Below are 27719 nucleotides of genomic sequence, written 5' to 3'. Positions count from 1 at the left end.
TTAAATGTTACGGGGACTTATGATCATTTAGAAAAGGAAACAAAAAACGTTCAAATGAACTTCTCTGGGAAACGAAAGCCATTTTAACAAGTAGGTCACTGCTACTTCTGGCTGGTGTCTTACATTAAGTTCATGAAGCTCCCACAATCGTTTCTCCATGAGAGCCCTCATGATTAAAGTGGATGGATGGACAATGGTGGCACAAAGCTCATCCTTGCTTATATTTTTACGATGTGGTCTTGCCTAGATCCGTTCCACAAGCAGTGGATGACGAGTGAAACAAAAAATACAAAAATCGCTGACATTCTTTATTCATTTGCAATTTTCATCCTATGCACGTTTATACTATATAATGAACCCAAGAGGCCCCTGAAAAAGTATTTAAACCATAACCACCACCCCATTTTACATTTTTAAAGAAACCTTCCAGACAGGATGTCGTAACACGTGTAAGTACATATATACACCTGTGCAAAATATTAATTAGACAATTATGTATGATACAGTATGCATTAAAATAATAAAGACAGAGAACCAAGGGACACGTCCTGATACACGTGGTGTATATGGTTAGCTCGCCTGCCACACAGTCTGAGATTGCGGGTTTGAATATTGGCTGTAACCTTTCTGAGTGGAGTTTGCAAGACTCCTGATAGGCCACGACTGAATCTCCACTGCAGGAGTTAACACATGTCCAGATGCCGTTCACATATTCGGCCTGCAGAAAAAAGTTGCATCATCAAGACACACATTGATAAGACTTGAATCCTTCCCATTATGTAAATAACAGTTGTTTTGGAATAATCTCATACAGTATGCAAATTAGTTGGTGCCTTAGTAAAGTATTAACAACACATTATGACATGTATAATTGAATATTACATACAATCACTTCACATATATACATATATAGAGATGGGCATTCCGTCCCAGGGACAGAACAGTCCGTCTGTCTGTCACGGACGGAATGACGGACGACGAGAAGTCTTAAAAAACACGGACTAAGCAAGGACCGAAGTGGGTTTTTGTTTGTTCGTGTGTAATACGGGATAAGGTATGTATTGGGCGTAAAAGAAAGGTGGATAGAATTTTTTTCTGTTAACATTTAGTACGTACCTTATCCTTTTGCATGCGAAGTATGTCATTGTCTAGGACATCTCTGCCAGCGCAGACGTACACTTAAACGACACGGAAGTGGAAATCTTTCGTTTCCTCCAAAAATAATCTTGTGTTATTTTTCAATAAATATTTTATTACTCTATAACACAATAAAAACTGAAGCTTAACTGAACTTAATAACTGAACTTAATGCGTTACAACGCAAACGTTTTGCAATAAACACAATAGTATAGCGTTATAGAGCAATCTTATGGTAAATATTCTCGTGATGTCCTCTGGCTTGCTCCGGTCCTCATTATCATCATCACATCACAACGGTGGTTTTGTTGGCAGCTAAATGCTATCTTGGTAAAACAGTTGTAAACAATTCAATCCACTCAAGATACTCCTAGCTGGTAAGTGGATGTGCATAGGAAATTAGCCAGATAATGAGCTTTAAATAATGTTTATGAGTGCACGGATGCTTTTTGGTGGCGGGGGAGTGGCGGGAGTCGGTGCAGACTGACGAATGTAAGGACGGATTGCTTTAAAAGTACAAGGATGGACGGGGTCGCAGGACAATTATTTTTATGAATAAGGACGGAGGGACAATGACAAGGGTGCCCAGGTTGTGAACGGAGGGCGGACCGGTAAAATAGGGTAAAGTGCCCATCTCTGTATATAAACATAAAGAGAGAGAGAGAGATTTTTTAATAAAGATGCACACTATTAAAATGAAAATAATGACTGCCTCGAATCCACATATAATTGATATTTTACCAGTTTGTGCAATGCATACAATATGTACAAATCAAGATGAAAACAGGTATAGATTATAGACCCATCGCTCCTTGATGCAGTCTCTTAAAAACAACATACAGATAAGGACAAATGTCACTCTTTCTTTATATGAAAAACTCCTTTTGGTTGTCACTGTGAGCACTCTGATAATTAGACTCATCACTTAAGTGGACATCGTTGATAACGTCAGGCTGTGATGCTTTCACAACTGTGTTCCGCAACGTCTCAAGTCTGTTGCAGGTGATTCTGATGACGACGGTCAGCGCACACAGAGTGATGAAGATCACCACAGCTATAACACCTACAAGCAGTGGCATGCGGTAAACATGAATAAATGCAACTTGACAAGAACCAAACAGTCACATATACTGTATTTTGTCATCAGTAACATGTTATCTGAGCATGTTCAAGAAAATACAATTTTTGTTGAGGTGTATATGAGATGAATTCTACACGTGTGTTTTATGATGTAGAAAGCATCATACTAAACTTACTGTACGTAAAACATTCACCAAACTGAAAGGGTATTTTGTGAATTTGGATCAAATTTCAGTGATATACGCTTTATTCAACTGTTACACAAGTAGTGTTTTATGTTTACATTTTTAAATTGTTAAACCATAATCTCCAGACTCAGAGTGTAACAGTCATTATTATGGTAGTACGGTACCACCGCCACACGGTGGTGCCCCTTTAATTTATGTCAATAAGTCATTTCTCTTCCCTTGACCTTTTCACTACACTTTTTGTCATGGATTCAGTCGTGTGTACTCGGACCGCTGTGCTCTCCCAAGTAACACGTGGTAAAGCTGAATTTATTCTTTTTGGCTACCAAATAAACAAGTAGAGCTGGGCATTCCATCTATGGGACAGACTGGTCCGTCCGCTGATGGACGCCTGTTGACGAATGATGGGAAAAAAATTTAAAATAGACGGATTAAGCATGGGTGGCACGGTGGGTGACTGGTTAGCACGTCCGCCTCACAGTTCAGAGGTCGTGGGTTCGATCCCGGCTCCGGCCTCCCTGTGTGGAGTTTGCATGTTCTCCCTGTGCATGCATGGTAAGTTGATTGGACTCTCTAAATTGCCCCTAGGTGTGATTGTGAGTGTGGATGTTTGTCTTTGTGTGCCCTGCGATTGGCTGGCAACCGATTCAGGGTGTCCCCCGCCTACTGCCCGAAGACAGCTGGGATAGGCTCCAGCACGCCCCACGACCCTTGTGAGGATAAGCGGTATCGATAATGGATGGATGGATGGATTAAGCATGGACGGAAACCCCTTTATTTAGTCCGCCATTCGGCTGCAGTCCATCATCATTCTATTTTTTGTGGTGAGGCTTTGATTGCTGTGGCGAGCGTGGGGAGGAAAATAGTGAGTTGTTGCTGCTTGGGGACAGATTTGAGTGAGGGCCCAGGTTGTGAAGAGGCTTCAGCCCAATCCCAATACCCACACATGCACCCTATGGGCTTCGCTGAAGTGCACACATAGCCTGCATGAAGTGCATGAAGGGTTCGAGGGCACAAGTTACAAGTGTACAAAAATTGCATGATTGTGACATTTCGTGTGACATCATCGACTTATGCCCCTGTATCAGCGAGCATGGCGGCACGGGTTGTTGTTTTGGCAATTTTGTTTAAAATTATATTGAAACTTCAGTAAAGTAGTACTAAAGTAACACTCGGGCTCGGCCTTCCAGTCGATGGGAGCTATGGCTCCATTATTTTATTATTTTGACTATTCGCGGCTCCTGCACGATATGCGGCACATGCGCAGAAGGTTGCTAAGTACGGCAGCTAAATTAGGACAAAATACGTAGTTAAACGGTAAAGGGTAAAGAGTCACTTTAAAACATCGATTGAAATGACACATATTCACATGATAAACTTTGTAAAAATAGGATATTTACACCTGAAGAGACATTCATTTCGGCACAGGTACAGGAATTCCACCGAATGTCGTCAGTTTGTGAAGCTGTGAAGTTGAGTGAAAGTTTAGTCAGACTTGCCGACGGACGGCCGTTTAAACTTGGAGGCGGACCGGCCTATAGACAGGTACTATTTTTTTTGCCCCTGGAATAAAAGGCGAATGACGGATGGCAGAAGGGTACCCACGGTGCAGATGGATGATGAATAACTGACGCTCAATGTTTCGTAAAATGCCCAGCTCTGTAAACAAGTATCCGTGGGAATCGTCAAATCTTTGCTCCTTCTGCTAAATAGTACATGTCCATGGCGAGCTACCTCCTCAGCTCACATCAGCAAGGTTCCAAATTAAAACTCGCCAACCCGCCAAATGCGGGTTTAAATAAATATTGACAGGGGGAGATAAAAACTTACCAGCCAGTTGGGCCAATGATGCCTGAGGCAATTATGTCAGCACAGTTTCATTGGTAATTTCATTCGTCAATGTGACACGACTATAGGTAAATCTATTGGTGGCATGAAGGTCATCAGTAAAAAGTCATAAACAGGGTCATGTTAAAAGCCGCAGAGTTCAATGCGTGGGAGAGAAAGTAGCGCTTATAGTCCAAAAAGTACGGTACATATTTTATACTTCTGAATTGTTTTAAGTATCCAATTATTCAATTGGATAAGAGGCAGTTTACCATTCAAATGAATTGTGTTTAAACTTGAAATAAATTATATTATTTAGTACATTAGGAAATGCTGATTTTGATGACAAAACACAAATTGAAAACGTACCGATCCGTGGTACTGAACGTACCATGGTTACTTGTGCAGTTCCAAAATTATAGTTATGATGTCCTATACTTACAATTTTAGATAGTTGTAGGCCCGGAAAATGGATGTATTCAACTCAAAATGGTTGAAATTCCAAAATGGTGAATTACACGTTTGAAAAATGAAAATTGTTCACTTCAATTAAATTGGTGGTCATGATTAATGTATTGTGGTGGTGGCATAGAATTAAAATAATAAAAGTTTGTCATTTGTCCAAATATTATTGTTTTCTATATGAAATTAGAGTTTTGTAACTATAATAATCTGATCTGGTACCTCCGATTAGAGCTGAGTCACTCCTGATGGTATTGACTAAGGGTTGACTTGGATCCAGTGAAGCAGGTGGGTCTGGAGACAATATGAAAAGGAAAATGAAGCCAAAAAGAGTAAACAACAAAATCTGCAGCTGACTGGGAGAATTATTGTTGACACTATGTGATGAGATGAAGTGATATATGATTGAGTGAATGATTGTTTATCTCTATGGGCACAGAGACAAACAAATATTCTCACTCACAATCACACATAGGGGCAATTTAGAGTGTACAATCAACCTACCATGCATGTTTTTGGAATGTGGGAGGAAACCGGAGTACCCGGAGAAAACCCACGTAGGCACGGGGTGTCATGGTCTGTTCTGTGTTGCTGTCATGTGTTTCAGCTGATTAGCTGTGGGGGCGTATCCTTCGGCGCCGCACCTGTGCGGCATGAGCATTCAAGGACTTTAAAAGGACTGCAACGTCGAAGGCTCGTTGTAGTAGAGTAGTCCTTGCTTGCTTCCATCGAACCTAGTGTCTATTTTCCATGACCAATCTGCCTAGTTTGTCCAGTATTTTGATCACGTGTTTTTCCAGAGTATTTTGGTATTTACGTTTAGTTATCTCCTTCGGAATTTTGTTTTTTTTATTTGGATTTTCCCTGATCCCTCTGTGACAGGTAATTTTGTATTTGTTGTTTCTCCTTGCCTTTTGCAAGCGGTTTTGGTTTTTCCAGAGTTTTTGCAATCCGCCTGCGCTTGGTGTGGGTTTTCTCTAGGTGCTCTGGTTTCCTCCCTCATTTCAAAAACATGCATGGTAGGTTAAATGCACACTCTAAATTGCCCCTAGGTGTCAGTGTGAATGTTTGTTTGTCTCTGGGTGCCCTGTGATTGGCTGGCATAAAGTTGTATTGTATAATTAACTGTAGAAATCTTAAAATACATCTCCCTTAAAGTTAGATTTGATCCTATTTAACTGTCCTTTTGAAACCTTTGTACATTTCACAATTCATAATTTCAATCAATTTCTTGCAACATACCATTTTGAACTCATCCAAAATTCATGCAACAAGAATGACAACATATCTACACTGTTATGTCATGGCTTAGCGAATTCATCAATGCGAAGTTAACAGGATAAGTACAGTAAACAATACTCACGCATACGTGCATATATTTTGCATTACAATTATTATTTTTTTTTTTTATAGCTAAAACTGCTTAGAAAGCTTGTAGCTGCAGTTCCCATGTCCATCCCTTGGGGCCAGCCTTGGTCCAGCAATGCCAAGTTGGTTGGAGTTCACCCACGGCTGGTGGCCGTTTGCCACTGTTTTAGCTCCTAAAGCGCCAAAGGTTTTACTATAAAGTTTTTAAAATGCCTAACTTTAACCATTGTGGCCAAGTGTAGAATCCAATCCAAGTTGGTCACACTCTTGCTCCTGTCTATAAATATATGATCTGTTGGACCGAATGTGAGCTTTTTCTCTCTCTCTTTCTTCTCCTCCTATTTCAAACCGTTTCCATATACTGTATAGTCAATGCAGTCCGCTCGAAGCAACCCCGGTGTACATTGACACCCACGAACAACCACGCGAGACAGGCAATGTGTTACTGTCTGTCGTTTGCAAAATGGGAGTCCGTCAGTGACAAGCTGAAAGGTCTGTCGGTACTGACCCGGTTAATGACGATTACATTGACGGATTAAAATCCACTTCCGTCAGTGAAGTGAATTTGTAATTGTAATTTGTAAAGTCCATTTTTTTTTTTTTTAAGTTTTCTGTCATTCGTCAGAAAAATGGGTGTCCGTCAGTGACTGATGGCAGAGAACAATGAGGAAAAGGTGAGGTAAATAAGTATGAATAATGATTGAGGGGAAAGGTGCTGCCAAATCTAGATCACCAGATAGTATTTGTACACATCCAGCTTTTCATCCATTCAAGTACATATACATTTGCAAAACTGGATGTTCTGTGACAGGCTATGGGGGTGAATTGTACCCCACTCCTAGGCAGTTAATCCCTCTGCCCTCTGGACAACATATAGTGTGAAAAATAAGATACTGTACTTTGACAGAATGAGAGAGGTGGGTTCACACTTACATACACAAAACCAAATATGGGTTGCATAAATATACATATATGTTTCAAATAGGCGGCACGGTGGTCGACTGGTGTGGAGTTTGCATGTTCTCCCCGTGCCTGCGTGGGTTTCCTCCGGGTACTCCGGTTTCCTCCCACAGTCCAAAAACATGCATGGTAAGTTGATTGGACTCTCTAAATTGCCCCTAGGTGTGATTGTGAGTGCGGATGTTTGTCTCTGTGTGCCCTGCGATTGGCTAGCAACCAATTCAGGGTGTCCCCCGCCTACTGCCCAAAGACAGCTGGGATAGGCTCCAGCACGCCCGCGACCCTTGTGAGGATAAGCGGTATGGATAATGAATGAATGAATGAATGTTTCAAATACCTGGTAAGGAATGTGTTGTTTCTGATGATTGGGGATTATCAGAGGACAGAGAACCACAATTTGACTGTGTCAGTGGGCCTGTGATGGATACATGTCTGTCAGGTTGGAGAAGAGCTGCCTTCAGCGGACTGATGGCGTTAAAGTACACTGCTGACAGACAACCGGTGAAGCCAAGAACTGCCAATCTGGCCAGCTCCATGTCAACCATATCAGCCTCTGGAGACACAAGCACACAGATACAAAAAAACAGACTAGGAGATACAAGATTGCACCACCCGGCGGTTTGTTTTTGATTGTCTTCAGCATTATTTGAAGGTACCGTGAATAGTAACTTTTCAATCTCAAAACATGTTTTAGACAAGCAGATTTCGGTCAAAGTTCACATTGCCTGGATAAAATGGAGGAAAAAGAATATCAGACTGTACAAAAAACAAAGTGTCTTAACTTTACAGGAAGAAAACTTCAGATTAACTAACTTTTATTACACAGCAGAGGTTTCAAGTTAATATGTCCTCAAGTACAGCTCAGTGATATGTCACATAAGATATTGTGGAGGGTTGTGTGCTTTTTACTTTTGTAGCTGAAAACAAAATGAAGTACTTAGTCGTTGACCACAAATACGGTACATGGGTTAGGGTTCATAGATCTTTCACAACTCTCTTTAATGGGACAGTGTGTAAGGGTTTGTTGATTTTTCAATAGTCATTATTTAAAAAAAAAAAACACTATTAATTTCAATAATGTGCAAAATAGATGTACTATCACGCCAATGTAATTTTTTTATGTAATTGTAGGCGAAGTAATCGCTTATTGTATTACATAGTGCGTGCCCCCCTGACAAGAGGCAGCCATGTTGCGCCGCCATCTTAGTAGTAGACAAATTTAGCAAACGGAAGTCGCAACGTGTTTTGATCGTCGTTTTGCTTGCTGTGCGCTGCCAAGTTCCCGCTTTGTATGCCAACCGCCAAGAAAACAAGAAGAAACCGAAGAAGAGCAAAAGTGTTTCCGGTTCATGCATAGATCATTGGAAATTCACGGTGTCTCTAGCACGACGATCACTTTGAGAATTTTTTTTTTTTTTACCTGAAAGTGTAAAATTGAAATAGATGACCACACCTATTCCACTCATGTGAAGTCACCTACCGCACCTCAAAGAAAGCATCCTGACCGAAGGCATAATTTACATCGGCGCTGCTAAAGCCAGATGTGGAGATTTGAGGAGCAACCGAGGATGGAAAGTGATGCTGCCCTCGTTCACTAGTTTTTATCTACTTGACTGGTAAGAGTATGTTTGTGTTTGCGTTTTGAAATTCTAAAACACGGCCGCAAAGAGTACCGGTATGTCCCTTTCTTATGAATTTGGTGACTTTTTTTTAGGATACGTTTCTTGCTAAGTGTCTTAGCAAGGTACAGGGTACACAAATGAACTTACTTTTTGTATATAAACAATGCTCTGTTACAGGCATTTACTTTAGGATATAGCGTAACTCAATTTTCAATAAAACATTTAGCATGTCCCCCACTATGTTGGTGTCTCATTTCTGAAAGAGCAAGTATTGTTTACCAAGTTTTATCGAAGGATTGGTCGCGCTCATAGACACGCAAATCATTTAGTGTAATCAATGGTGATTTCGGAGTGATCACATTAGCCTATAACTTCAAATGATATTATACTGTACAGCATACTAGTTTAATTGAGTAGTTGAAAATGATTGTTTCGTTCTGTTCGGTGTTCGTTAATCACAGCGAGACTTGGTTTTTTTTCGGTAGGGAGTTACTTTTAGGCACAACAACTGTTCAGACAACTTTCAAGATATATGCGGCCCCATTATGTTGAGAAGCCCTGCTCAAAGAATTTGCGGAAGTGGTGGCAAAGGGGGGCATATGAGTCCTGCATGTGTATACTGCGCGCTATATTGTCACAGCAACTCGGCAGGCACCCCTTGGATGTTCGCTGAAGTATTGCAATCTATTTACTTTTTAGCTACCGAAGACAATGTTTGGGGGTTTTGTCTGAAATGTGGTGAGACGGATTGCTGTTTTTGATTTTAGGCATGACGGTCTTATGAAGTCTTCAACCCCCATGAAAGCTAACCGACCTGAAATTGTGGCTCCACCGGGAGTATCAAGCATTTCCAGTGAAACAGACAGGTAGGCTTATTCACCACACGCATACGTTTCTAATATTTTTATGCTTTTATCTTATGAAGTTGTTTCAAACAGTTAGTTATATTTGGGGGGTCTCATCTTCCCTATTTAATACTGTGTTTTACTTTTCAGAGATGTACGTCTAGGTGCTGGTGCACATCCTGAAATTGAACTCCTTGAACAAAGGTTATCCATTAAGATTGATTTCACATTTGCACCACTGCATTTCTGCATGTATTTCTTTGTGAATGACATACATTACTTATTTTCACTTCATAAGCCTACGAGATGAGTATTGCTGAGGGCGAGTTGGATGAGGAGAAATACAATGACCTCATGAATAGTGTGTAAGTATTTGATTTGTCTTTGTTGTGTGAAGGCCTTCACACGTATGTTATTCCTATAGTTAATATTTGTGTGAAGGCGAAGGCCATCACACATATGTTATTCCTATGTTCATTATTGTGTGAAGGCAAAGTCCTTCACACATATGTTATTCCTATAGTTTATTATAAATATTATTATTATTTTTATTATTTCACTTTTTAACACTTTTTTTGGTGTGCGACTCCTTCCACATTTTCCACCCGATTCACTTCATTCAAGATTCAAAACATTAAGAAAATTCATGCCTTCTGGGGTAGTATTTTTTTTCGTTCCCCAACTTTACCGTTTCCCCAATATTTCCCATTTTTTACCCCCATTTCCAATGGCACTTTCAACATTTCCCATTTCCACCTTTCCAATTACAAATTCATAAGATTCAACTCATTCAACTCAAATTGCTAAAACTTTTCAACACACGCACAATTCCTACTTCCCAAACAATCTACTTATTCACCCATAAAAAACACAAAATTCCACCATTCATTCCCGTTGTCATATTTAACAATTCACATTTACATCATTCCAATTTGAAATTCACAACATTCATCTCATTCAACTCATATTTGTCAAGCTTTTCAACACCCCCCAAATTCCTACTTCCCACACATTGAACTCATTCACCCTTAAAAAAGCCACACAATGTCACCATTCATTTCCAGTGGCATACTCACCCCGAGGTCTCCCCAGTCCGGGGCCATCTTGGGTAGGGACATTAGCTAAACTTGGGATACTCACCCCGAGGTCTCCCCAGCCAGGTCGGCGGCCATCTTGGGGAAGGGACATTAGCCAGACTGGGGATACTCACCCCGAGGTCTCCCCAGTGCAGCGGCCATCTTGGGCAGTGACCTCTAGTGACCGAAATGACCCTAAAATGAACCGGAAGTGACCCAAATGAATCGGAAGTGACCTAAATGACCCGGAAATGAACCAGAAGTAACCTAAATGACCCGCAAATGGACCGGAAGTGACCCAAATGACCCGGCAATGGACCGAAAGTGACCCAAATGACCCGGAAATTAACCGGAAGTGACCCAAATGTCCCGGAAATGACCCGGAAGTGACCCAAATGACCCGGATATGACCCAGAAGTGACGTAAATAACCCAGAAATGAACCAGAAGTGACCCATATGACCCGAAAGTGACCTGGAAGTAACCCAAGTGGCCCACGTGACCCGGAAGTTACCCCAAATGACTCAGAAGTGACCACGAAGTGACTCCCAAGTACCCGTCACATTCAGTAATGACACATTCACCATTCCAATTTCAAAATTTCAAATAAAACATGAATACGACTTAGTATGTGTTCTCTGTAGCTTGGTTTAGTTGCATCAACACATGTGGATGTTGTCAGCCATTGGCATTAGTGGAAGCTAGTACTAGTTCCATACAATGCCAAAATAAAAAGTAACAAGTCTGAAAATAAATCACCCAATAATAAATTTGATGGATAAATGACTACAGCATGTGTAACAAATGCAATGCACTTACTTCTTCACTAGAGGGATTACTAGAAGTCGTTTGTGATGACATCTTGCTTGTACCTCTGCTGAAGAAATTGGTGGTAGGCTTGCGAAGTGTGGTCACTCTGGGCTGCTGTAGTGCGAGTACTTCAAAATGCTTGCGCTTTGAGTTTAGGTTGTTGCATTCTATTAGTTCACCGCTAGATGCCACTAAATCTTACACACTCTCCCTTTAAAGGGAAAGTCAACGCAAACATTTTTTTTCAAGATTATGTTATATGCAAGCCCACTAGTTGAAACAGGGCATTCTGATATATAGTGCAAAGTAGATGTTTCACAACTCTCTTCCATAATAAAATATAAACCTGACATGCTTAACAGAATCTTCCCAAAGAACAGTCCACATTATCTACCTACCTATCATAATTTGATGAGCTACAAAGCATTTATATTTGGATCATATTAACTTGTGCTACTTTTATACTATGTTCTCAGTGGTCATGGCAAATCAGATTGCCCGAAATGTAGTGAGCCATGGGATTTGGGCAATTTCTTTCTCCATCCATCCAAGTTTTCTCACAGTAAGTCATGGTATCCGTGATGGTTGCTTAGTCCTTGAGACTCAAAGGTGATCTACAGTTTGGCCCACGGTCTACCACAGATTCCGGAATCTGTAACGTTCTATGTTCTGATGGTGTTCCTCACATTCTGTCCTGGCTTTTTTTATGGATAAAACATTACACTGACCTTGGCAGAGGTCTGTATCAGAAAGATAAACCAAAGTGGGTTGGAGTTTGGAAAATAGAAGAACTAAAATGCAAGTCAGAGGTCATTCTCTTCGGGATCTTTGTGTTTAATATGACACAATTACCCTTTCCTATATCTAATGATTTAATTACTCCACAAATAATTACCAATAGACTATAACAAACAAATGACACCTTGAACACATCATTGAATTCTAGTGTAGTCAAAACGCAACACGTATTTGTCGTAAAATTTTCTGATATTGAACTGTATGACATGACTCCTTGATCCAGTTGAGCACCCCACATCAGGAAAGGTTCAAAAGTTTTGTTGAAAAGCAGGATTGCTGATTCCAATCTTGAAAGTAATTTGCTGTTTTCAATCATTCCTCATTACCATACAATGTGAAGGACCTTTTCTTAGTTTATTATCGCATTGGCATATTGAAGGCCACTGGTAGGCAGACATGAAGTATAAAGACACTAAAGCTCAACACTAAGATAACAGACAAAAGGCCACAGACATACAGTGCACTCATGGTGTCTGAACTTTTGCATTAGTGAAAAAACAACAGTGCTGTCTCACCCATGTGCATTATTTCATTCGCCCACGTGGCTTAAAGTGCTTTTATTAATGCCATTGTAATGCATAATTAATGTAAAGGGGTGGCTCTATCTCCAGTGATTTCTTTGGTCTCTTATGTCATATATTTTTAGCAAAGTGCTCCTTATGTGACAAAGTATTAAAAGCTCCTGCTGTGATGACTGTATGTAGCCTTTATCCTTGCTTTTTTGTAGTTTTGTAGTTTAATGTTTACTGAAAGTATACAAGTCTGCCTCACTTACCACGTGCTCTTCCCAGAATAATCGAGTTGATGCTGTTGAATTCTACATCAGATGTCAAGAGGAAGGTCTCACTGTCATTCTTGTCAATCTGTGAAAACATGTCTCGTTGCTTAACCTTAAAATGTTGTCCTAAGAAGCTTTAAAAGAGCAGTGAACATTTTTTACAGTTTTAAAACAATGGGCAAAAAAACCCAACAACTCCCTCCACCCCGCATTTGCCTGTTTCGTTGTGCACAATAACAGAAACAACGGGAAAGAAGTAGGCTACTGTATAGTACATTTAGCTGTGAGACATTTCTTCAGTTTTTATGGGAAGTAGCTGCATGTACCTGAATAGAGATGGAGTCTTCGCACCTCTTAATGGCAACCGCATGCAGGCATCCATCTGCCAGGTTCATGGCATTGCTTCCAAACACTTCCACATCTCTGCTGTTGTGCAACTTGTACCTTAACTCCAGTTCACCTAAAAAAAACAACCAAACGGTTCAATAACATAACTCACATAAATTAAAAGTATGAAATGTTAAAAATGATACGAGCCTATTCATTTTTTTTTTTTTAACTTTTGAAGGCTTAAGTTAAAATATGTTATGTAGCATGACATCATCATCATCATAATGAATAATAAAAAATAATAATTTGAAAAAATATGATTGGTCACCTTGCAAACAACAATAAAACCATCACAACCATTAGTGAAAAAAAAAGTGTCACTCTGACATTCTCTGAAATACGCAAGATGAAATGAGTCTAGTTAAATAAAACTGATGAGAGTAAGGCTGTTGGATTAAGAACTGTAGGGTTGAAAGGAGGGATGGGAATTTCGACTAATTTGCCTGCCGATTAGTCTCAAATTTTATTTGCGACTAGTCGACTAGTGTATAAGCAAGAAAACTTGAAATTTAATACATATTGAATTCAAAGTTTACAATGCAAATGCTTTGTGTATTTAGGGGCTATTTTATCCCAAACATTCAGGACAGTTTGTTAACTTAAATTCTATTGATGTAACAACAACTGACTGAATAAAAGTGAACAATTGAAAGAGGAATACATTCCTGATACATTTGCCAATGCAATGCTTGGCATCTATTATGAATAATGTAATGAGAAATGGTACTGACTCCCATTCCAGCAGGGTCTCATTCGTCAGCATCATGTTAGCGGTATTATCATGCACACAGGCGACGACTTTATTTTCTAGTGCCCACGCACCCATCACACTCCGCAGGTGAGCAGCCAAGTTTTCAGCTGTGTGTCTTTCCTCCAAGGCGCATGTCTGAAGCACACAGCTGCGGAGATGTCCTCCGTCCACATATGACACGTTATAGTCATCTAAGATTCGGTGGCTATGGACGTCCATCCGTCTGTAGTTATGGCCACATACAGTAGTTGACCCGCTCAAACGCCCGTAGCATCTCCTCTTTTATTTGGTTATGGTTACTCTCGAGTTGGGGCATGATTGTTTTGCGACTTAGCACCGTGTACAGTGGCTCGATTTACAGCATTAATTTTTCGAACACTTTGCACTCAACAAAAGAAAGCGGCAGCATATCGCGGGCAGTCATTTCACAAATTAGTTGGGTTATCTTTGCTGTGCGGTGAGCATCACAGCGCCTGGAACAAACGCTCTCATGCTCGTCTGCCTGGCCCCGCCGCCATGCCCACTGGGCCTGGCTCCGCCATCATCGACCTGTAGGTTCAGCATAAACTCGCTTACAACTACTCTACCGGAGCGATGAGAAACTACATCCAAAGGAAACACCTCGATGTGCCAAACGGTGCTGGGTTTTTTTTCGTGGTAGCTTCGACATCTTCAGAATGTACTTTTCTAAATATTATTCCCCAAACTTAATGTCCCCGCCCCCTACTATGTGTACTTGTGGCCGGGGGGGAGGGGAGCAATTCTTTCTCTTGGTGCAATATGCAATATGCAGGAACAATATGCGTGATATTTAATGCAGTGTTTAACCGACTAATAAAATACTAAACGTTTAATAATGCGTAGACCGTTAAACGGTTAAACGACTAGTCATGTACATCCCTAGTTGAAAGTCTAAATACCCATCCATCCATCCATTATCTGTACCGCTTCTCCTCACAAGGGTCGCGGGGCGTGCTGGAGCCTATCCCAGCTGTCTTTGGGCAGTAGGCGGGGGACACCCTGAACTGGTTGCCAGCCAATCGCAGGGCACATAGAGACAAACATCCGCACTCACAATCACACCTAGGGCCAATTTAGAGTATCCAATCAACTTACCATGCATGTTTTTGGAATGTGGGAGGAAACCGGAGTGCCCGGAGAAAACCCACGCAGGCACGGGGAGAACATGCAAACTCCACACAGGGAGGCCGGAGCCGGGATCGAACCCACGACCTCTGAACTGTGAGGCGGACGTGCTAACCAGTCGACCACCGTGCCGCCAGTCTAAATACCTTTTTTCCTAAAATAACAAGTAGATATAACATCAGATTCAATTTAAATGGCAAAAACAACAATTCTTCTTCTTTTGTCTGAAATAATAAAAGGAAAGGAAATGATAACGGTGCTAAATTTACAGTTCAAAATAGGGGTGGGCGGATTGATCCAAATATCGATATTATCGATACTAAGCACTAAGTACTTGGGTCTGATCGATACTATTGATCGATCCCCAAGCCAGGATACTCCTGTGGACAGAGACAACGTACTCTGGCAGAGGCTTTTCAGCCCCAAAAAATTGGATGGAATGGAAGGTATTATACAGAGCTGGGCACTTGACCATTTTTTGCCGGTCCGGCCGTGACCCTCCACCCTTGACTTGGGTACCATTCCGGCCGCGACCCTTTGGCCATATTCATAAACATTGTCGGCCCCCGCCCCATTCCGCCCCCGACCCCCCAAAAAAAAAAAAAGCGTCCGTGATTGACGTCGCTGCGGGAGAGACGCTAACGGCAGAGGCTTTTTAAGGATCATTAGCTGGCTAATTTACTATTCGAACCCGCTGTGGACATGCTTCAAATGCGCCAGTAGTATTTACCCAACTGCGTGGTTCCTTGCATTGCGAGCCCCGGTGTTGGATTTGTCGTATTGTATAATTATTTGGGTCCAATAATTATAGAGAAGAGTCGTAGAAGAAGTCGCAGAAGTCGTAGTCAAGTTACTTATTTATTTTTGCACACTTCCCCTCCTTCCCGGCCTTCAAAATAAAAGCATTCCAGCAAACCACTATACACTGCAGGTTTGCTATGGCGTATTTCCGAAAGTAGTGAACGCCAGAAAAAGTGCATGAACTCCACCTTGCTGTGCTAGCTTTTGAATATACATACTGGTGGACACAAATTCTTTTGAAACAATTCGGGGGGCGTCGCTTCAAAAAGACAGCGACAACAATGCATATCGTGCCTGCGACAACCATAAAGGGATGACTAGACGATGCATTTAATTTTAAACGATCTGAAAGGTGGCGGCTAAGGGGGAACGTGGGTGAGTAGCTTGTTTACTTTGAGTGATGGGACTTTGCAGCAGCAGCAACGAGCTGCGTGGCTCATCCGTCTCCGTGTGGGAAACTGTATGTCATCGCAACATGTGAAACAGCAACGTGCACTCAAGCGTGTTTGTATTTCTTCATTGTCACATCACGTAACCCGCGCCTCCCACCTGCAACTGGGGCATACCATTACAAGAGGGGCCGGAGGGGCAATACCATAATCCCTATAACAGCAGTTGTCGCTCGCGCAGAGACGCGGGAGTAGAAAGAAGCCGTTCACCGAGTAGGCTGAGATGATTTTTGGCCGCCTTGCGAACACGCATGAGGGCTGATTGGTGGGCCGAACTAAAATCAACTTGTGGCCATGCTTAGTCCAGCCATTTTTTTAAATTTGTCACCCCCCACCCCTCCGCCCCAAAAATGAGCATCCGGAGGGTCCGACCGGTCCGGCCCAGGGACGGACTGCCCAGCTCTGGTATTATAGTTTTCAACTTGACATTGTTATATTTGTATTTTCGTTCCATTGCTGCTTTTTTTGGTTTGACTCTCTTGACTTTTGTTCTGAAACAGTTGTAGTAGGAGTATTTTATTTTTTTCTACTTTTAAAAGTTTTTACATTGTATTGCTTACACTATTTGAAATACTGACTTTATTTTCAAAACATTTTGCAATGAGATGTATTTTAGTTGTCATGTTGACATTCATATTTGTATTTTCGTTACATTGCTGCTTCTTTTGGTTTGACTATCTTGACTTTTGTTCTGAAACAGTTGTAGTAGAAGTATTTTATTTTTTTATACTGTTAAAGTTTGCATTGTAGTTATTTAATAAAAAATAAAACACACACACACACACACATATATATATATATATATATATATATATTTTATGGGTGCAACAATACGTGTATCTGTATTGAATCGTTTGATACAGTGGTCACGGTTCAGTGCGCACTGAATCGAACAATACACAACATTTTTACAAGAGAAACTACGCGGTCTACTCCGCCTGTTTATATGCTGCGTCAGCGAGCGCAGACTTATTCACAGTAGAGTACTGCTCCTCCCACATTAATTTGGCTCAAGCTGCTGAGAGGTCACATGGGGAGCTAGCTGGCGGTTGTGACATGGCTACAAGCATACCTGAAGTGGAAGAAGCTCCACCAAACTTCACATCTAGCGTTTGGAAGTCCTTTGGTTTTCGTGTTAAGTATGCCCCAGATGGAAAGCGTGTCGTGGACAAAACTACAACGGTATGCCGCAAGTGTCACACAATGCTAAACTACGTCGGTGGAAATACAACAAACATGGCAACACATTTATGCCGACATCACCCCGATGTAAAAATAGGTGGAACCAGACAAGAAAAAGCACCTGTGCAACAAACCAGTGTCGCTTGGACAGCCATTGGCACATGATTCCAAGAGGGCAAAAGAAATCGACAGGGCGATGCTAATTTCATTGCCATCCACCCTTTTCTGTTGTGGAAAACGCCGGCTTTCTTAACCTGCTGCGGGCACTTGAGCCCCGTTATAAGGTTCCTTCGCGAAACTATTTTACTAACCTTTATTTTCTAAGGAGCTATTTATTTGTAAATTGTACTGTAATCTGTTGCTTAGAATGCACCACTGAAGATGGGATATTTTGCCATCAGATAATTTTATTTTGTATTAGTAAGGTATTCTTGTTTTTTCATGGTGCTTTTTTTGTTGAATATTTTACTAAGTATGGACAGCAGAAAATGTGTCAGGAATAGCTGTCCCTGATATTTTATTTCTTTTATTTATTCATTTATTTTTTGTATTGTACACCATAATACAATGGTTTAAAAAAATAATTGAAGGGAAAGTATGTTTCTTTTATGTTCTGCCTATACTCAAAATACATTCAGGGACCCTAATGATACACTACTGTATTTGAATGCTTTTGTGATACAATGTTTGAAATGTTTAAAAAATAATGATGTTTTAAATTATAAAGTATTAAGGGAGATTCTTTTTTTCAAGGTGTTTAAAAAAAAAAAACATATATAGCCTATATGGTTCCAACTTAGATTGATTGAACCAAAGATTGATTTATTTTAAGGCTCTTTTTTTGTTTAATAAGTTGCTGATGTTGAATATATAATTGACAGGATAAGTACAGTTTAACTTTTATTTTCCAAGGAGCTATTTATTTGTAAAATATACTATACTTTGTTGCATAGAATGCACCACAGAAGATGGGTAATTTCTCCATCAGATAATTTATTTTGTATTAGTACAGTATTCTTATTTTTTTCATGGTGCTGTTTTTGTTTAGGGCGGCACGGTGGTCGACTGGTTAGCACGTCCGCCTCACAGTTCAGAGGTCGTGGGTTCGATCCCGGCTCCGGTCTGCTCTTTGCATGCTCTCCCTGTGCCTGTGTGGGTTTTCTCCGGGTACTCCAGTTTCCTCCCACATTCCAAAAACATGCATGGTAAGTTGATTGGCCTCTGTAAACTGCCCCTAGGTGTGATTGTGAATGCGGATGTTTGTCTCTGTGTGCCCTGCGATTGGCTGGCAACCAATTCAGGGTGTCCCCCGCCTACTGCCTGAAGACAGCTGGGATAGGCTCCAGACTTATACTCTGGAGCGACTTATGTGTGAAATTATTAACACATTATATCGTACCCCTTTCCTTTTCAAGGTCAGCAGACAATACAGCAAACAACCACAGGAGGGCGTTCTAAGGCTGCATATAAACCTGCATTACATATTGACTTTACAAAGGGTGGAATAACCTGTAGTGAATATAATTTCACATGTTATTGTAACCCACATGAAGATGAATCCTACAAGCTATTAAAATGCATTAATAATGTAAACGGTCAAAATCTAATATTGTGTTAAAAAGGTAATTAAAATAGTATGATAAAAAGACAATTTGACTGTCTTATCAATCCATCTATACAAAATGGTGTACTGTTGCTTTAAGGCGGCGTGTCTGCAGTGGTCTTGCATCATCTGCCAGCCACACACACAGGCAGCCAGAGCAGAGCAGAGGAGACGAACAGAGAGAGAATTATGACTGAATACAAACATACTTTTGGAGACTTGGAAACATTCTACATGGTCGGCGATAAATAAAAGACTTATTTAATCTATCTAAGACCGTTTTGGTGAGTTTAAAGTTCTCTTACCGTAACCTTCTTGTAATGCTACATGTGTGAATGTTAGCTAAATGTTACGATCGTAGCTCGGTGGAAATGAGGTGTACTAAGCGCACCATTTTATTAATTTGATTTACAAGGAAGGGCGGCACGGTGGTCGACTGGTTAGCACGTCCGCCTCACAGTTCAGAGGTCGTGGGTTCGATCCCGGCTCCGGCCTCCCTGTGTGGAGTTTGCATGTTCTCCCCGTGCCTGCGTGGGTTTCCTCCGGGTACTCCGGTTTCCTCCCACATTCCAAAAACATGCATGGTAAGTTGATTGGACTCTCTAAATTGCCCCTAGGTGTGATTGCGAGTGCGGATGTTTGTCTCTGTGTGCCCTGCGATTGGCTGGCGACCAATTCAGGGTGTCCCCCGCCTACTGCCCAAAGACAGCTGGGATAGGCTCCAGCACGCCCCGCGACCCTTGTGAGGAGAAGCGGTACAGATAATGGATGGATGGATGTTCCTTACATTTCACTACAGCACTGCAGCACTGTCACTTACTTAGAGTATTTTTTCCTCTGTACTATGTACAGGCCGAAATGAGTGTTCCTCATATTTTTTATGTCGATGTAGGTTGGTGTGTATATACATGTGTATATACACATGTTACTGCGTATATCTACATAGGTTTGATCCTAAATGTTTGCCGTCAATGTTATACATTAATGGCCACATTATGCCGCCGCCCCTGTGTGACCTATATCTTTGCTACTGTAACAATGAAAATTTCCCCACTGTGGGATCAATAAAGGCATTCTTATCTTATCTTATCTTATTCCGAGCGGGGGTGGGGGGGGGGTGACATATACTCAAGTGCGACAACAGAGGACACACCCTGGATTTGGTTATAACCTATGGCTTGTCTGCTGGTGTGTCCTCTGTTGTTGACTTGGCAGTGTCAGACCACTACTGTGTCTATTTTAACATCGCCAGTTTTAACCATCTAGCAGTCCCAGTCAGAACAGTGAAGAAATGCTACCTATCTTCTGAGGTGGCTGCAAATTTTATCGAGATCTTAAAAAGCACTCCTGCTGACATTTTACATGCACCCTGTGATCTTATTGTTGACAATTTTAACCTACATCTTAAATCATCATTAGATTCAGTAGCTCCACTTTTAATTAAAACAACAAAAACAAAGACTGTACCCCCGTGGAGAAACAATGCTATCAAAATATCAAAGAGAAAATGCAGGAGTGCAGAGAGGAGGTGGAGAAAAAGTAAACTTACAGTACACTATGAAATTTTATGCGAACAACTGAAATCCTACAATAAAACAGTAAAACTGGCAAGATCTTCCTATTTCTCAAACCTCATTACAGTCAATAAAAACAACCCCAGAGTTCTCTTCTCCACCTTTGAACTTTTAACTAGTTCTGATTTTAATAAGTCCCCACAGAGACCAACAGATGCTCTCTGTGAGGACTTTGCAGACCACTTCAGAAGTAAAATCGATGACATAAGATCCAGTCTTTTAGCCCGTCAAAACACAAGATTTAATAAACCCGGACAATCATATTTATATGAGGAAACACTGGAAAGTTTTGCCCTGGTTGATGCAAGGACACTTGTTCGAGTTTTCTCCCAGGTAAACCCAACAACCTGCCTTTTGGATCCAATTCCCACATTTCTTTTTAAGACATTTTATGGATTTTTTGAAGAACAAATTTTAAATATAGTCAATTGCTCTCTTCAGACAGGCGTCTTCCCCGCTGCCTTTAAAACGGCGGTGGTGAAGCCCCTTCTGAAGAAGAGCAGTTCTGACCCGAGCGTTTTTAATAATTACAGACCCGTATCCAACTTACCGTTTTTAAGTAAGATTTTAGAAAAACTGGTTTTCATCCAGTTGAATCATTTTTTAAATACAAATAATATTTTGGAGAAATATCAATCTGGTTTTAGGATGAACCACAGTACGGAGACTGCTCTTTTAAGGATTTTAAATGATATTAGGTGCACTGCAGACGTGAGAAAACTCACAGTCTTGGTGCTACTGGATCTAAGCGCTGCTTTTGATACAGTAGATCACCAAATTTTATTAAATAGACTTAAAAATCTAGTGGGCATCTCTGGTACTGTTTTTGACTGGTTTTATTCCTATCTCATTAGACCGATATTTCTTTGTAAGTATGGATACTTGTTCCTCCAAAACTCATGAAATTAAATGTGGGGTTCCCCAAGGTTCGATTTTAGGCCCCCTACTTTTTAATCGTTATATGCTTCCCCTCGGGGATGTCATCAGGGGACACGGCATCAGCTTTCACAGCTATGCTGATGACACGCAGCTGTATATTGCCGTGTCTCCTGATGACACAGGACCCATTGATACCCTTTTAAATTGCATTTTAGATATCAAGTCATGGATGGCAGATAATTTCCTACAGCTCAATCAGGACAAGACTGAGGTTTTAGTTATCGGTCCCGAAGGTCAGAGAGAGAAGCTTTTACCAAAACTACACATTTTTAATCCCTCACAGTGTGTGAAGAACCTTGGCGTCATTTTTGACTCTGAGCTCAGTTTTATTCCTCATATTAAAAATGTAACCAAGATTGGTTTTTATCACCTTAAGAATATCGCCAGAGTCCGCCCGTTTCTCTCTCAGGCTAACACGGAAGTGCTGATGCATGCCTTTATTTCCTGTCGTTTAGATTACTGTAATGCCCTGCTCTCTGGCCTCCCGAAAAAGAGCATTTCACCACTGCAACTACTGCAGAATTCAGCCGCGGGTGCTGACGAGAACCAGAGGGCGGGAGCACATTACGCCAGTTTTGAAATTGCTGCATTGGCTCCCTGTGTGTTTCAGGATCGATTTTAAAGTACTTTTATTAGTTTATAAATGTGTTAATGGTCTTGGGCCATCTTATTTATCTGATTTGCTTTTATCATACCAGCCCTCGCGGATCCTGAGGTCCTCTGGCGCCGGCCTTTTATTTATTCCAAGGGTGAGGACCAAAATGCATGGCGAGGCTGCATTCAGCCGTTTTGGTCCTCACCTTTGGAATAGCCTGCCAGAGGACGTCAGGTCTGCAGAGACTGTTGATATTTTTAAGAGGAAGCTCAAGACACACCTTTTTAGTTTGGCTTTCAACAACTTTTAAATAATTTTTTTTTTTTTTTGATTGAAGATAATTCTATGTTTTGCTTTGAATGTTTTAAAGCACTTTGAGTTGCATTTTTATGTATGAAAAGTGCTATATAAATAAAATGTGATTGATTGATTGATTGATTGATATATATGTTTTTTTCTTCTGTATTATGCATTTTATGGCTGGTGCGACTTGTACTCCAAAGCGACTTATAGCCCGGAAAATATGGTGTGTGTGTGTGTGTGTATATATATATAATATATATATATATATATATATATATATATATATATATACACAAAAACTCAAGGGGATCATAACATTTGCAAGCAAAAAGTATCGGTATCGAAATTCCCAGTATCGCCCACCCCTATCTTGCAGCGGGGGGAGTGACATCACAGGGAGTCAGGAAGAGGAAGAGAAAAAGTCAGGTCCAAAATTAAAAGTTCAACCAAAGAAAAATAATTGAAAAGGCCCCAGAGGTTCCTCTGGCTCAGCACGCGGTGTGGTTGAGACCAATTTGGGCTACCCTTTCCTGGCGCACAGACAGTGGTCGCGATAGCGGGTTGGCTTTTCCGGTACGCACGGTATGGTATACATTCATTTTTCCGTGGTCAAGCTATCCGCTCCTTTTGAGTGCGCACATATTGTAAACGGTACGGTAAATGCTTTTCCGCATGTCACAACTGCATAAAATACAGTGCACAATTCATCACTTCCCTCACGCTTGAACTGCCATAAACATTCCTCCAATAAGTAGAAAATCATTCCAGTGGATTCTTCTTCCTAGTTGCCCATACTATCAGCATACGAAGTTTGGACTGATTTGACTGTACAGTTTTTTCAAAAATTAGAGGCAAATTGTGCACAAGATACAGTACTTACAGTCGAGAAATCATTTCCTTCACCTTTGAATTGCCATAAAATTATTCCTCCAATAAGTAGAAAATCATTCCAGTGGATTCTTCTTCCTGGTGGTCCATACTATCAGCATGCGAAGTTTGAACTGATTTTACTGTGCAGTCTTTTTAAAAAATTAAAGACAACGTCTGTGCAAAATACAGTACACACAGTACAGAAATCACTTCCCTCATGTTTAAGAATAAGAATAAGAATGCCTTTATTGATCCCACAGTGGGGAAATTTTCATTGTTACAGTAGCAAAGATATAGGTCACACAGGGGCTGCGGCATAATGTGGCCATTAATGTATAACATTGACGGCAAACATTTAGAATCAAACCTATGTAGATATACGCAGTAACATGTGTATATACACATGTGTATACACACCAACCTACATCTACATAAAAAATATGAGGAACACTCATTTCGGCCTGTACATAGTACAGAGGAAAAAATACTCTAAGTGACAGTGCTGCAGTGCTGTAGTGAAATGTAAGGAACAGCATTGGATAAAAATAAAACTAGACTAACAGTAGTGGGGAATGTTGAGTATTGCACGGTATTACAGTAGTGGGGAATATTGGGTATTGCACGATACGAGCTCAGGTGCAGGACTGCACAATTGCACTAATGACCGCCAGTTTGTAGAGACTACACAATGTTCTTGTTAAAGAGTCTGACAGCAGCAGGCAAGAAGGAACGGCGGAATCTCTCCTTTGCACAGCGAGGGTGTAACAGTCTGTCACTGAAGGTGCTGTGGAGTGCTGTTAGGGTGCCCTGGAGGGGGTGGTCCGGGTTGCCCAGCATTGATGACAGCTTGGCCAACATCCTCCTGTCCCCCACCGAGTCCACAGAGTCCAGGGAGCAGCCCAGGACAGAGCCGGCCCTCTTGACCAGTTTGTCCAGCCGCTTCTTGTCCCGGGCCGAGACGCCGCCTGCCCAGGTGACCACTCCCTGGAAGATGACCGATGCAACCACCGAGTCATAAAAGTTCCTGAGGAGTGTCCCCTGAACCCCAAAAGACCTCAGTCTCCTGAGTAGGAAGAGTCTGCTCTGACTCTTCCTATAGAGGGCGTCTGTGTTGTCGCACCAGTCCAGTTTATTGTTCAGATGAACACCCAGGTACTTGTAAGTTGAGACTCTCTCAACATCTGTTCCCCGGATGTTCACTGGTGCAGGTGAAGAGTGCTGGCGCCTACCGAAATCCACCACCATTTCTTTGGATTTCCCCGCATTGATCAGGAGGCGGTTCTGCTGGCACCAGTCCACAAAACCCTGAGTAAGTTCTCTGTACTCCCGATCATCTCCGCCTGTGATGAGGCCGACAATCGCAGAGTCGTCAGAGAACTTCTGCAGGTGACAGGTAGGGGTGTTGTAGTTGAAGTCCGAAGTGTAGAGGGTGAACAGGAAGGGAGCCAAGACAGTTCCCTGTGGGGCCCCCGTGCTGCAGAGGAGCACGTCAGACACACAGTCCTGTGTCCTCACATACTGTGGCCGGTTTGTGAGGTAGTCCTGGATCCATGTGGTGAGGTGGTGCGCCACCCCCGCCCGCTCCAGCTTGTCTCCCAGTAGGGTGGGCTGGATGGTGTTGAAAGCACTGGAGAAATCAAAGAACATGATCCTCACAGTGCTCCCCGCCTTCTCCAGGTGGGAGAGTGAAGTGTGGAGGAGGTAGATGATGGCATCATCCACACTGATGCCAGGCTGGTATGCGAACTGGAGTGGGTCCATTGAGGAGCTCACCAGGGGGCGCAGGTGGACAAGGACCAGTCTCTCCAGGGTCTTCATCAGGTGAGACGTCAGCGCCACCGGTCTGAAGCTGTTGAGCTCCTTCGGGTGGGGGGTCTTTGGCACCGGGACCAGGCAGGATGTTTTCCATAGCTGGGGGACCCTGCCCAGCTTCAGGCTCAGGTTGAACATGTGCTGGACAATTCCACACAGCTGGTCTGCGCAGGATTTGAGGAGCTGGGGGCTGATGCCATCTGGACCCGCTGCCTTCCTCGCCTTCATCTTCTTCAGCTGGTTCCTCACCTGAGATGTTGTGAAGGCCAAGGCTGGACAGGAAGGAGTGGTGGCTATCTGGTGTAGCTGGGAGCTGGAGACTGTGGAGAAAAGAGGGGAGGGGGTGACACGCCCAGCAGGAGGAGTAGGTGGAGACTGCAGCAGGAGAGACTGAGTGGAGGCAGGCATCTGATCGAACCTATTGAAAAAGAGATTTAGCTCATTTGCCCACTGCAGGTCCCCCCCAGTCCGGGTCTTGGGTTGTCCGTGGCCTGAGATGGTCTTCAGGCCCCTCCAGACTCCCCTGGCGTTATTCTGCAGCAGCTGCTCCTCCATCCTCTTCTTGTAGGACCTTTTCCCCTCTCTGATCCTCCTCCTCAGCTGGCGCTGCACAGTCCTCCGCTCCTCTATGTTGCCTGACGCAAAAGCCCTCCTCTTCTCCTTCAGGAGAGCTTTTATGTCTGGTGTGATCCAGGGTTTGTTGTTGGAGAAACACCTTACTGTCCTGGTGGGTATGGTGTTCTCCATGCAGAAATTTATATAGTCTGTAACAGTGTCCGTTAGACTACTAATGTCTTCCCCGTGAGCATCGCTGAATACTTCCCACACAGTTGTGCTGAAGCAGTCCTTTAAGGCCTCCTCGGCCTCTCCAGACCATCTCTGAACCGTGCGGGTCACAGCTGGCTGCCTGCGGACCAGAGGTTTGTACACAGACTGAAGAGCCACCAGGTTGTGATCAGCTTTGCCCAGCGGGGGGAGGGGCAGTGATGTGTATGCCTCCTTGGTGTTGGCATAGAAAAGGTCCAGTGTTTTATTGTCTCTGGTGTGGCAGGTGACATACTGTGTGAATGAAGGCAGAGAGGAGGAAGGGGAGGCATGATTGAAGTCACCAGAGATGAGTACCAGGGCATTTGGGTGCTGTGTTTGTAGCCTGCTCACTGCTGCAGTCAAGACATCACAGGCTGTGTCGCTGCTGGCAGCTGGTGGGACGTAGACGGTCACCGCGATCACGTGACTAAACTCTCGCGGGATGTAGAATGGCCTCATGCCAACAGCTAGCAGCTCAATATCCCTGCTGCAAAGCTGCTCCTTAATCGTGATGTGCCCAGGATTACACCATCTATCGTTCACAAACACAGCCAGCCCTCCTCCTTTCCTCTTTCCACTCTCCAGCGTCCTGTCCGCGCGTATGATTTGGAAGCCGTCCAATTCTACGACCGCGTTCGGTGTTAGCGTTGTTAGCCACGACTCCGTGAATAGCATCAGGCTAGCCTCCCGGAAGTCCCTCTCGTGCCGGGTGAGCGCCGCTAGCTCGTCCATCTTGTTGGGGAGCGATCTAACATTCCCCATGATAACAGACGGGAGGACGGGATGGTATCGTCTCCTCCTTTCCCTGCGTTTAACCCCCGCACGAGATCCCCGTCTCTTCCTCCTCAGCTCACGGGGGATATCGGGTCTCGCCCCGGGAGCCGGCGCATGGTTAGCACGGAGTGCTAACAGCTGATTCCGGCTGTAAACAATGGGGGCTCGGCTCCGAGCCAAGTCGCCGGACACGATCGCGCAAAAAATAGCCATCAGCAGCAGCAAGAATACCGCAGTTTGGGTGTCCATTGCTACGCAAGTTACGACTATCAATTATACGAAAAAGGTATGAGGTAGAGTAATATTAAAGAACAAAAACACACGAAAAGGCTCACCGATGAGCCGGAGCTACTGTAGCGGGCTGCCACTCGCGCGGCGCCGGAAGTCGAACTGATGAACTGTTTGAACTGTGATAAAAAAACAGTGATAAAAAAACATTCCTCCAATAAGTAGAAAATCATTGGAGTGGATGATTGTTCATGAAGAGGAATACTATGAGCATGCGAAGTTTGGACTGATTTTACTGTACAGTTTTTTTTTTTTTAAATTGGAGGCAAAATCTGCACAAAATACAGTACAAACAATAGAGAACTCATTCGTCCTCAAATTTGAACTGCCATAAAAACCATTCCTCCAATAAGTAGAAAATCATTCCAGTGGGGTATTGTTCCTGAAGAGGAATACTATCATCATGTGAAGTTTAGACTGATTTTACTGTGCAGAGTTTTCAAAAATGAAAGGCCAAGTCTGCGCTAAATACAGTACATAACTCA

At 42.4% G+C, this 27719-nt stretch overlaps 1 protein-coding gene and 1 long non-coding RNA gene across 3 annotated transcripts in view; one reads left to right on the top strand and one right to left on the bottom strand.

The window, feature by feature from the left end:
* Positions 1-295: 295 nt before the first annotated feature.
* LOC147138044 (contactin-associated protein-like 4) overlaps positions 296-27719 on the bottom strand; it is a 173975-nt gene continuing 146551 nt past the window's right edge. Inside the window, 5 exon segments of the mRNA XM_086047238.1 lie at positions 296-2200; positions 4917-4988; positions 7360-7575; positions 12948-13035; positions 13277-13410. Of these exon segments, the coding sequence (XP_085903364.1) occupies positions 2004-2200; positions 4917-4988; positions 7360-7575; positions 12948-13035; positions 13277-13410 (707 nt within the window). The 3' untranslated portion in view covers positions 296-2003.
* On the top strand, positions 16685-19320 carry LOC147138045 (uncharacterized). 2 transcript variants are annotated; one of them, XR_015088969.1, is made up of 3 exons: positions 16685-16892; positions 18718-18874; positions 19085-19320. It is a non-coding gene; the product is annotated as an uncharacterized LOC147138045 (long non-coding RNA). The 2 variants fall into 2 exon arrangements; XR_015088970.1 differs by lacking the exon at positions 16685-16892 and adding an exon at positions 17518-17669.

This window comes from Filicampus tigris, chromosome 12, assembly GCF_054856515.1.
Source record: "Filicampus tigris isolate MCC_2025a chromosome 12, RoL_Ftig_1.0, whole genome shotgun sequence".
In the NCBI taxonomy this organism is placed as follows: Eukaryota; Metazoa; Chordata; class Actinopteri; order Syngnathiformes; family Syngnathidae; genus Filicampus; species Filicampus tigris.
This window is presented reverse-complemented; position numbering and strand designations above follow the sequence as displayed.